Source organism: Sylvia atricapilla, chromosome 2 (assembly GCF_009819655.1).
Source record: "Sylvia atricapilla isolate bSylAtr1 chromosome 2, bSylAtr1.pri, whole genome shotgun sequence".
NCBI classification, from domain to species: Eukaryota; Metazoa; Chordata; class Aves; order Passeriformes; family Sylviidae; genus Sylvia; species Sylvia atricapilla.
The window spans coordinates 27,229,112-27,240,601 of NC_089141.1; the positions used below are offsets into that span (position 1 = coordinate 27,229,112).

The following is an 11,490-nucleotide window of genomic DNA, read 5'->3' on the forward strand; positions in this document are numbered from 1 at the left end:
AAGGAAGTTGTCAAAGGATAAACCTAACCCACCATGTTGCCTTTTCCACTAGTTACATCTGCTGATGTACATATCATATGTACATATGTATGAATGAAACTTCCAGTTGTGCCATTCTCAGTAACATTACAGCAATACCTTTTTTATTCATTTGCTTCCAGGAAGTAATTCTGGAAATGTTTCCTCCCTGAGAATACCAAATGTTGGTATTCCCTAACACGATGCATTAATGGAAGAAGAATAAAAAACAGCAACACAGAAAAAGACATCTGTTTTAATCCACCATTAAATAAGTTTGCTAGAAAGTAAAAACTTCTACAAAAAATTAAAACTTTTACCTTCTAATAACATTTGAATGATATTAATCTGAATGAAAATATTTGGAATGTTAATGTAATAGCTTTATAAACTGACTCCCAAATAGTTTAGCTAACTCAAAAGTACATACATTTCTCTAACACAATTGAAAATGGAGTAAAATTGAGGTCGAATCTAGCAACTCACATCATTTAACAGAAAAGAATATTTCTACTCAACAACTGTAGAGAATTTATGTCCCCAGACTGCAACTCTGAGCTGAAATTTGTCTTGAGAATACGATGCTAATGTCCCTGCTCTTTCTGAAAGTGTCAGACCTACAAACATAATCAAGATCTCAGAAGAATTTTGTCTCAGTTCTGCTGCATTCTTGGTCCTGAAACATGTCAGTGCTGTTAGAGAATATAAAGTGCAGAGATCATTTAAGACTGGAGAACTGACACATTTTGAGTGAAACAAAGGATCTTTTCTGAAAGATACAACTCCTTCCTATGGCTGAACATACCACAGTGTATGAATTGCTCAATCATCAAGGTCTGGAATAAAATTAAGAGAAGGGAGAACATAGTCAACCAAAAAGGAACATGACTTATGTAATATTTTGTCATAGTCTGCTCAGCTTAATTTTGGATGGTTAGATATACACACATATGGTATTTCACGCTATCATCTTCTATCCCTACATCTACCTGAACAATTGCTACAGCTCTCAGTCAGAATACAGAGGAACAAAGTGTGGAGGTATTAACTGTCTGTGTAAATTAAGCTTGGATGATATAAAAAAAAAAAGAAGTTAATCACAAATTATGTTTAAAGCAAGTATTTCCTTTAGATTATTTCTAGTTTCAAATGCTTGATAGGAATTTCATGACTTTTCTCAGAAGGTAGAGAAATGCCCCAAAGTTCCTCCTTCTGATGTGAAGCTTTACAAGAAAGTTACTGGTACAAAGCCTCAATGGCTCTGCCAAAAGCATTTATGGATCATGGTTAGGCAGGATGTTTGAAACTAGATGACCTTCAAGGTCCCTTCCAACCCAAGTCATTCTATGATTCCATGGTTCTATCATTCTATGATTCTATGGGTAATAGCCTACCTCTGGTTATGTTTGCAGTGATGGTTATGATTCACAGACTGTAGTTTAACTCCTATTTCTGAGACATTCTGTGGCCAATGCAGCTCTGCTTTCTCCATTGACTCTCAGGATTTTACATCGTCACAGTGCATAATAAAAGATACAACAAAAAGCTAGTCATGCAGACAGGCAGAGCATCACATTTACTACCATTCTGGAGCAAAAAAAGCAGAGAACACTGGGGAGTAGGTTTTCAGCCATCACACAAAAATGTTGCATGTTGTTCTGCAGGGCTTCTGGGGAGGATTCTTGTTCTGGCAAAACCTCTAAAACCATGGGACCTCATGCTTTGCTGTGTGTAGATGTGGTTCCCAGTCAGCAGTCTGGCTGGTGGCCTCAGTTTCAAGCTGGATAGCTTCTAAATTGCTAGACTGACACCTAGAATAGATCAATATGTGATTTACAGAAATGTGAAAAATAGGAGCTGTAAAAGAGTTGATAGCAAATGTCCAGTTATCTTAGAATTTGATAAGATCAAATTCTTATTGAAAAGAACAAGGTGGGGCTCAGGACCCTTGGCTGTATAGGGAAACAGGACTAACTGAGAAATGCATTTCCCTCTTGCTACAAGGAAAATAGGTCCTGATGTCAGCATGATTCACTGCCAAATAAACTCTGGACTGCTGAGAACTAGTCTCAGAACAAAATAGAGAAATGAAATGCCAAGATCAAATTCTGTTCCCAGTACAAGGTGATTCTTTCAGCCCAGTGTGCGGGCAGCTTGTGGTGGAGCAATGCCTTAATACTTTGTTAAACTCTGTGATGACAGAGTTCCTTCCCTTCACAGAGTTCCTTACACTTTGTGTGAGTTCATCTTGTCCCTGCCCCAACTCCACTTCTCTTATAAGTGGTGATAGGCAAGAAATATTTATACCCTTCAATGATTTTAAGAGCCAAATCCATCCCAAACCCAGAAAAAAAGAAGGAAGAAACCACAGGAAAAGGTGGTAAGCTGGTACCATGCCTGTCTCACAGATCACTAAAATGAGGGAGAAATGGATTCCAGGATGAGACAGGAAAAAGATGCTCTGAGTTTCTGCAGGATGGATTAAGTTGTCACAGGAACTAAATTGTCCTAGGAAATTTAGCTTAAGTCCAGCATGAAATCTAACTTCCTGTCAGCAGCTTGAAAGTAGGTAAAGGGACGATTACAAAGGGTAAAGCCAGTGAGTTGAGGGATGGTAGAGCTGAATGACAAGTAGTAACTTACTCTGGTTGGTAGACAAGATATTTCTGTTCTTCTTTAATATCACAACACCCAGAAGGAGTGCAGAAATGATCAGTACAACCACAGCTATAAGTGGGCCAAAGAAATTTATCTTTGCTTGCTCCATTTCTTTCTCTTGTATCTCTGAATAAGAAAACAGAGAAGATACACACAGCAAAGATTTCATTTGGTGACAATTACTTTAAACACTCTATCCTGAAGTTACATGAAATAGAAGTTTAGGTGGAGGCCCTTGACATCCTTTTTGCTTGAACAGTGTCAATAAATCACTATCCACATTGTTTTATTTCCTTTTCCAATAACTAGTGAAACTACCTGGTCTCACTGGTCACTTCAACAGCATTAAAGCAAAGCACTCTTTTGGAGGTTTGGGTAACATCTGAAAGATCAGCAACTCAATTCATACAAGAGCCTATGAGGCAGCTACTGTGCCAATGCTGCTCTGTGCTACCACGCAAGTTGGAAGAAGCTGGAACATGTTACTACATGGTAATCATGGTACTACATGGTGTCTGCTGGAAATGATGGTAAAAGCCTAATGAAATGCTGTAAGGGATGTGAAAGTAGCAGGGAATTCAAAGGACTTTCCCTCTATTTCTGGTTTTTATGTTTTTGAGGTTTTGGTTGGCAGAGTTAGCAGCTGATAGAGCTTCAGTTATTGCCAAACAAAACTTTTGTTTGTGTGGAGTTCCTGGTTTCTCACCCACCATCACTGCTTGTCAGGTATCTATTTTCATAAAGCCAGAGAGAAGAGAAGAATTGAAGAGGGAAGAGGAAGATTCAGCATTATAGCTAAAATAACCATTTCAAGACTCATGAGCAACGTGCAGAGCTGAACAAACATTAGAAGACTTCTGGATTGTATTTTAATAGTATTTAAAAGTCCTAGAATGCAAAGACATCAGAGGCAGTTTGCCATTTCTAGTGTTGATAACTTAACCTTTTAGCTAAATTTATATTAAGGAAACTGAACTGTGGAACTTTTTCAGAACAAGTGGCAAATTTCTTTTACATCTGCAGTAGTCATGTGCATGTTTATACTACCCTGGTAGGCTTTCCTGCAATGCTACTATTCTCTCTTGGCTCCCTGCTCCTGTAAATTGAAGCACAGCTCTCCATCTTCAGCATTCTCTAAACAAGACATGTGCAAGCCAAAGGAAATTATGAGCAAAGTGGGAATTGTCTTTATATTGATGTTCTTGTGCCATAGCTTACAAACAAAAACATGTGAAAAGAAGTTTTCGTGGTCCAGAAGATAAATAAAATACCGCTTTAGTTTAAAGAAAGGATCAGCCATGTGGAATCCTGAGATAATCTGGCAGTAAAGTCATAATGGAACTCAGGTCCCCTGCTTCTTCTTACAAGAGATGTCTGAAAAAAGACACAATCTCAGAGACGAAAAATCCCCAAATAGTCATTTTGGAATGTGCACTTCATTCTGCCAAATGTTATGAAAACCACCAGGAATGCTTCTAATATTAGTCCAAGTTTCATGGTCTTTACACTTAAACTCAGCATAGTCTATTTGGCAGTTTGTGAGCCAAATATGGTCCATGGAACTCTTCTGTTTACCCTTCTGCCTCTTTCTAAGGAAGGATTAAGAACAGCAGCTCAAGCTCTTTAAACTAGCAAAAGACCCCTTTTTTTACTATCAGGGTAGTCAAACTCTTCCAACAGATTCTTGAGAGAGGTTGTGGAGTCTTTATCCTGGGAGCCATTTAAAATTCAACTGGAAAAAGCACTGTGCTACTTATTGACCCTACTTTGAATAGAATGGTTGAACTAGATCATCTCCAGATGCCTCTTCCAATCTCACCAGTTCTCTGATTCTGTGAAGCAACAACCTTTCCCAACATCTATCACCTCCACAGGCTGGTTGCTGCCTGATCCAGACTCCTGGGTTGCTTTGTTGCTACTGCAGCATCTTCCAAGGAGGGAATCAATAGGGCTGTGTTCTGGATTGTATAGCAATTCCTTCTCTGTGCCCTCACTTTGCTGTAATAAGATTTCCCATTTGGAAAACGGAGGAAGTTCAGTGGTGAAGGAGATGGAGAACATACAACCCTTTTAACCAACTTCTACTCCTACTCGGAGTTTATTCCCTGCCTCGACCATGCTGTCTGTGATCAGCTGTGCTGCAGAACTGCCTGCTCCTACCCATGCAGAAATTGGAATGGGCAGAGACTCACCTATCTCCAGTGGAACTGAGACAAGGCTTCCCAGCTGCTCCTTAAGGTGAAGCAAGCAGCTGATATTAGTGTGGCTCTTTGTAGGAACCGGGATATTCAGCTTGCCAGTAACATTGTACAGCTTTGTCACAGCATCCTGTGAGACATCCATGTGAGCTGTACTGCTGTGTGTTATGTTCTCATGTGAAATTAGCCAAGTCATCTCCTTGGGCTCTGGATAGCCTCCACTGGAAGAACAGGAAAGATTCAAGTATCCATTGGGCTTTAGTTTGCTGGAGTGAAGTTCTGCTATCTTAGGTTGACTATAGTTAGCTGAAATAGACCAAAGACAGAGCATCAGGAGACAGCCACACCACATTTGTGCCAGTGGCTGCCAGTTATTTAATATTTTCAGGCAGAAACAAGTCTAAACAGTTTTCTTCAGGAAGACAATGGGCATTCCAAGAAGGGATTTGTGTAACATTTTTTTTGGTGTGTATGTAGACCTGCTGCTTCTTGTTCTCAGAGTGTTTAAAGGATGCAAGTCTGATCAGCCAGACAGTGGGCCTCTCTGACCTCTTTTAGACACATTAATACCTCAGAATAATGAAACCTGGCCTACTTACACATCAGGGCTCAAGCAGAAAATGGGAAGGTCCACAATGCTCTCTATCTTTGGCCTTCTGAATGGGTAAGGGGAAACCTACAAACATCTAACTGGAAAATGTAAAGAGGGAAATCATCTGAGAGAATTCAGGTGGGGTAATTTCAAAGTACAGTGCTGTCTTAAGTAGGAATATCCGTGCTGTCTGTCAGTATTGTAAGTAAACATTTTGCAGCATTTAATTCATCATCAATTTGTGGTATGGTTCCCTTAGCCTAGCTTTTTGTATGGAAATGACTATAGCATAAGTGGTTTTTATTTTGAGTTATTGAATATTCATCACAATCAATAAAAAAAACACCTGTTGCTTTTAAAACCAAGTTTCCCATGCAAGAAATCATGAAACAGGATTTGGAAGAACTATTTAAACATAAAATATGAATGATAAATGGAAGCTTTTAACCAATACTCTCCCTTAATTGATCTAGATATTCTCAACCAGAATTTGTTTTGTTACAGGTTCATAGTAAAAATAATAGACTATAATGGAAAAGGAGAAGGAGAGAATGTTGACATAATACTGACCACAAATTGGCATATAGCAAGTTAAAAAAACCCCAACAACCTCCCAAAAAATCAGAAACAAATCCCGAGCAATAGACTCAAGATTTCATTAAAAAATTCTTCATTTTTTAAGGCAAACAAAACTAGAGACAATATGGAGAAATACTGAAGAAGAGAAAAAGGGTTCTTAGAAAAATGTGAGTCTGAAGAGGGCCTCATTCTTCTGCACACACATTCCATGTCTTGGAACAAGGATCTAATCCTTGCCCTAGAGAATTCTTAATATGGATGAATGAAGAAACATGATGTTGCTTTTATTTTCTCTATCCTAGTACACAATGGATAGGATTTAGCTTAGTCACTTAAAACCCCCCAAGAGAGTTGATGGATGTGAATTAAAATTTTTAAAAGTCCCCCCCTTTTTTATACCCCAAAATTTATTTAAGATGTCCCTCAGGAAAGCTCAAGGTCTGACTTACTTAGCTGACTGCTGTCAAACTTCTGGTCTGGAGTATTTATTCTCTCCTTGGTATTTTACAAGGAGCGTAATCCATGGCTATGAAACTTGTCACAACATCCAGGTGATTTAAGGGCTTCAATCTTATTGATGGTAAGCAGGTGGAAATAGTGGACTATACCCTGCACTTCTCTTTTTTAGCTTCTGGAATCTCAATTTACTGAAAAATGATGCTAGCTGCATGCAGGGTGTGGGCTATGTATATGGCTTTTGTGTTCATTAACAGAAAAGCACATTTTAGGAAGTCTTTTGTGTTTAAAGATGGTGTCTCCCAAAAAACTTTGTGATTAGATTAAATAGCTCAAGAAATAGCAGTCATCAGGCCTTTAATATTTTTCTCAATGGCTTGATCACTTTGTTTTGTTCTATTTTCCTAAGTGACCATCTGCCTTACTTCCTTCCAGACACTGACTGTCACTGAATTAATTGATTAGCCTTTAACTTTTTTTTTTTTTCTTTTAATATCCAGTATTTTACACGTGTTTCAGGTTCTGACATTCTGGAAACAAAACTCTTCTGATTATTCCATGTTATAAGGTAATCAGATTGTTGTTTTAATGTTTCTAGTTGGGCTGTATTTTTTCCAGCCTTCAGATAATGCTACTAGAGCTTTTTCCACGCTTTTCAGATTTTCAATGTCCCCTTTAAAACAGGCAACTGTAAGTCTCTCTTGTGTCATCATCTCAGTCTCAACACTTTGGGTAGTGCATATTTTGAAACAGCTTCCCTAGTCTCACCTACTTCCCTTATTGATCTTTCCAGAGGAAGCACTGCAGACATGCCACAACAGCAGATTTTCCAGTTAGGCTGCTTGTCACCATGATCCTTACCTTTCATTTTTAAGAGCCAAAGTTATTTTCCACTGTGAAGTGTGTGTTTTTTTTTTTTTTTTTTTACCTGGAGAAGGATCTGAGTCCGTTGTTTTGTAAGTCATTGTGGCTGTATAAAATACATCTAACATACATATAAAATCCTAGAATCCCTTGAGTTGGAAGGGACCCACAAAGATCATTGAGTTCAATCCCTGACCCCACACAGGACACCCAAGAGTCACAACCATGTGCCCAAGAGTGTTGTCCAAACCGTTCTTGAACTCTGTCATGCTTGGTGTTGTGACCACTTCCCTGGGGAACCTGTCAGTGCCTGACCTCCTGGCCCCTGGGCTTCTGATATCCAGATAACTGTTCTGATACTATGATAACTGTTTCCTGATATCCAACCTGAACCTCCTCTGACACAGTTTCATGCTATCTATATATTGTACTAATATAATACATAAAAATATCATGTTTAAATTGTATTCAAAGGTACTGCAGTATTTCGAAATGCTATGTCACCAAGTGATTTAGATAGCTTTGTATGACTGCCCTATTATTCTTGTACAGCCCTCAGTTTTATTAAGGCCCATTTTAAGTGTGATTTCCCAAACTATAAAAATCCCTCCATGTATGATATGAGATTCTAGTTAAAAAGCAGCATGTAAGCATAGGTACATTTCAATATTTGTGTATTTCATCTAATTGTTTTGAAGGGCTTGATGGTTTTTTTTAAATGGTTTTATGCTGCTCCTGCCTTTGGGAGTTTATTGAACAGAGAGTAATTTGGAGGGAAGACAAGAGGACATTGTTAAAGCTGTCTTCCTAAGCTAAACCTTAAAAGGTGTAGGAGACTTTTAGTCATAAGTGTGAGACATCTGTAATATGTTGTTCAGATGTTGGCTAAGCTGATAATTGAACTGTTTGAGTTGACTGAGCAGTTTATGTTACATATCTTCCTAAATTGGGGGCCTTGATACTGAGTGCACATTGTGAGTTTCTGAGTTCTAAAACTTCACTGAAAATGCTTCTCCAGTAGATCCTGGGAGAATCAAAATTAGCAATCTACATTTTCTGTCTGTGGACTAAGGGAACACTTGCTAGTAGCACAAAGCTAAATAGGGCCAATTGTCCTGGTACTGTTTTTGGCTGCTGTTACTCTTTGTCTGTTCTCTTTTAAAGCAGTATGCTGAAGTCTGAAAACATCAGTGCAAGTTAGAAGTTGTTGTATCAATGACTAGCACTATCACAGTGGAAGACAGAACACAGCCATATGAATAAAGGTTACTAACAGAATAGTTTAAAATAGAGAAACAGGATTATATATTAGGAATTTTAAAAAATGTTAGAAAATGTGAAGAAAATATTGGTGCCTCACTTCCATTTCCCTGTTAAAAGGTTTACTGCCTTTTCCTCTGATTACAAAAAATTCTCTGATGCAAAAAATCAGGTTGAATCTCATCAATGCATGTACACATTTTTTCTTCAATGGTATTTTCTGCCTTCCTTTAACTGATCATATGAATTTCTACTCCTCAGTGTGAGCTGTTCTTTTCTTTATTTTCCCTCTGATTTATATGATCATAAAATAGCTGTGTGTTTGCAGAGATCTTGCTATGTTTCAATTCTAATTTGCCACCAATGTTGATAACTACTGCTACTTTTAATAGAAGGTAGTTTGTCAGATGCAAATAAATAAGTTTATTTTTCAGAGTCCTAAAAGCCATAAAACTTGCAGGAAGCAAGTCTGTTATCCATCTTTAGAAATTCTGCTCTAGAGCAGGCCTGTTCTCAGGGGCTTGGACACAGGACCCACATTTCTGGGCTGAAAAAATCACAGAGAATCCCACAGACCAGATGGCAGTCGGAAGAAATTACTTACCAATGATGTGCAGTGAGCACTCAGAGTTGTGTATGACCTCTGTTGATCGTTCAGTTTTTTTTTGCATGATAATACACTGATAGCGTCCCTCGTCCTCAACCCCTGCATTTAACAACTGCAAGGTCCATCTGCCCACGTCCACCTTGGTGCGATTTATATATTCAGGACTAAGGTTCTCATGTTTTTCTTGGCCATAATATACTTCGTGCACCACTTTATTAGTGTCCTTTTGCCAAAAAATTATCAAGTTCTTTACGTCAATTTTCTGAGAGTTTGGAAAATAGCAGGACAGGTGTACAGTGTGATGGAGAAATGCTTTCACCGGATGCACACTGGCAGCAATACCTTAGACAAAAAGAGAGAAAAATTAAGATTTCCACCAGCTGCAAATGAATACCAAGTTGCACTCAGAGACCAACACGTAAAAACAATGGAAATAAAAATGCCAGCATTTAGACACAAATTCTCCTACTAGGTATGACAGGACATGTAATTGTTCAAACTCCTTTACTGTTGTGGAGTTCAGGTCATAAAACTGTTTCTTACTTTTCTTCCTATATTTTACTTTCCAAAGAAGGCCTACCACACAGAGATCGTGAGCATCTATATTTTAGAAGACTTATCTGCAGGCCAAAGATCCAAACAATTCTTGCTTGCAGTATCCTGGTGTAATGACATTCTGCCACAAAGAAGATAGTTGCACAATTTCTGTTTAAAGAGTTAATTCTCCTAAGAAAATAACACAGCATTAAATCTTTGAAGAAACTGTGAAGTACACACTGTGTGGTAAATGTGAGTGTCTAGGGAATGCATGACCAGAAGGTCAGAAGCAGGTGAACACTTTCAATCTCAATGAAGAATTAATCTAAAGTTTAATGACAAATTAAATGTCAGATTTAACTGTTCTGTAATTAATTTGAATTTAATGACAGAGTAAATGTCAGATTTAACTGTTCTGCTGCTGATCTTGTTAACAGAAATGGTCAATAAACAAAATTATTCCTTCATGCAAAGAAAGGATGAACTGCACTACACAAAGGATGATTTTTCTCCTGTTTTCCCCTGTGCATGTGTCCATTATTATGAGTGGTGGTGGTCTGGGAAGACTGTGTTTCCCTGGAATAAGAAATGCAGCCCTCTGTCCCAGAAGATACAAACATCTCTGCTGTGTTCAAAAGGAGGAGAAGATTTACAGTCTCTCTCCTGGTGCAGTTTTGACTGTTCTTCCAGAGCACCAGACTGCAAAACGATCTCTGTGGCTGCCTCCAACTCCAGTTGTCCCATATCAAACTGCCAGTTTTCAGTTTAGTACTGCTCTTCTCTATAATGCACACAGGTAATACACACACATTTTAAAGACAGATTTAAATTGAGAATTTAAGAGCAACATAAAATAAGTGTAATGTAAAGATATAAAGTTGAAAAGAGAAAATACTTACTATATATATTTTATAAAGTCCCTCCACACAATTTAAATACATGTCACATAGGCTATATGACCTTGATTGAGAAATGGAAGTAACTAATACTACTAAGGAATGAGCTTCTCAGTGGATGAGAAAGTATCTCATAGCAGCACACAAACAATCAAAATATTTTTAACAACTAAAAATGTGCCTTTACCTGGGAGAAGTATCATAGTACAAAGGAAGAATATGCAGACCTCCATGGCACTGTAAGAAGAAGGAAAGAAATATATTAGAGGTTAAAAACACTCCAGTACTCCCAAAGAAGTGGTAAAACAAGTTTTAGCAAGACAGAGAGTATTGAGAAAGTTAATCTCACCTTTTTCCATAGACTGGTGCAAGGACTTCTATGTATTTCCCAGCCATTAGCAACCACAACTAGCATGCCATGGCAGGTCTCTGGTTTACAGAGAGGGTGATGCAGTGCTAGATTACTGCAGACTGTGTATGCCATGGGAGGAACACAGAGTCCCTGGGGTCCAAAGAGCAGGACAAATACCCAAAACGCCTGGAGCAGAGGAAAGAGGAATGCAGAGCATGCTTGGCCTGGCAGTGTGGGGAAGAAGATGGGGAATTGAAAGTAGTGGGGGAGGAGAGTATGATGAAGAAGGAAGATGTGGGGGAGACGTCTCAGTGATGTCAGCAACCAGAAGTGATGAAGTCTGTGATCCTCAGTTTTGTGACAGGAGCCTAGCCTTAACAACAGCAAAGGATTACAGAGAAGTCCTATGATATATGATACAGAAAGCTGATGCTAGATACGACACAGTTTGTGGTAAAGAAAAAATTTGTTTC

At 38.4% G+C, this 11,490-nt stretch overlaps 1 protein-coding gene across 1 annotated transcript; it reads right to left on the reverse strand.

Annotated features, from left to right (window-relative positions):
• Positions 1 to 285: 285 nt before the first annotated feature.
• On the reverse strand, positions 286 to 11,254 carry CD86 (CD86 molecule). Its single transcript, XM_066341183.1, has 6 exons — positions 11,015 to 11,254; positions 10,853 to 10,902; positions 9,230 to 9,574; positions 4,869 to 5,180; positions 2,662 to 2,802; positions 286 to 1,829 (listed from the first exon to the last, which is right to left on the reverse strand). Exons 1-6 carry the CDS (start codon positions 11,059 to 11,061, stop codon positions 1,810 to 1,812), a joined length of 915 nt encoding a protein of 304 aa, XP_066197280.1. The 5' UTR covers positions 11,062 to 11,254; the 3' UTR covers positions 286 to 1,809.
• Between the last annotated feature and the right edge of the window lie 236 nt (positions 11,255 to 11,490).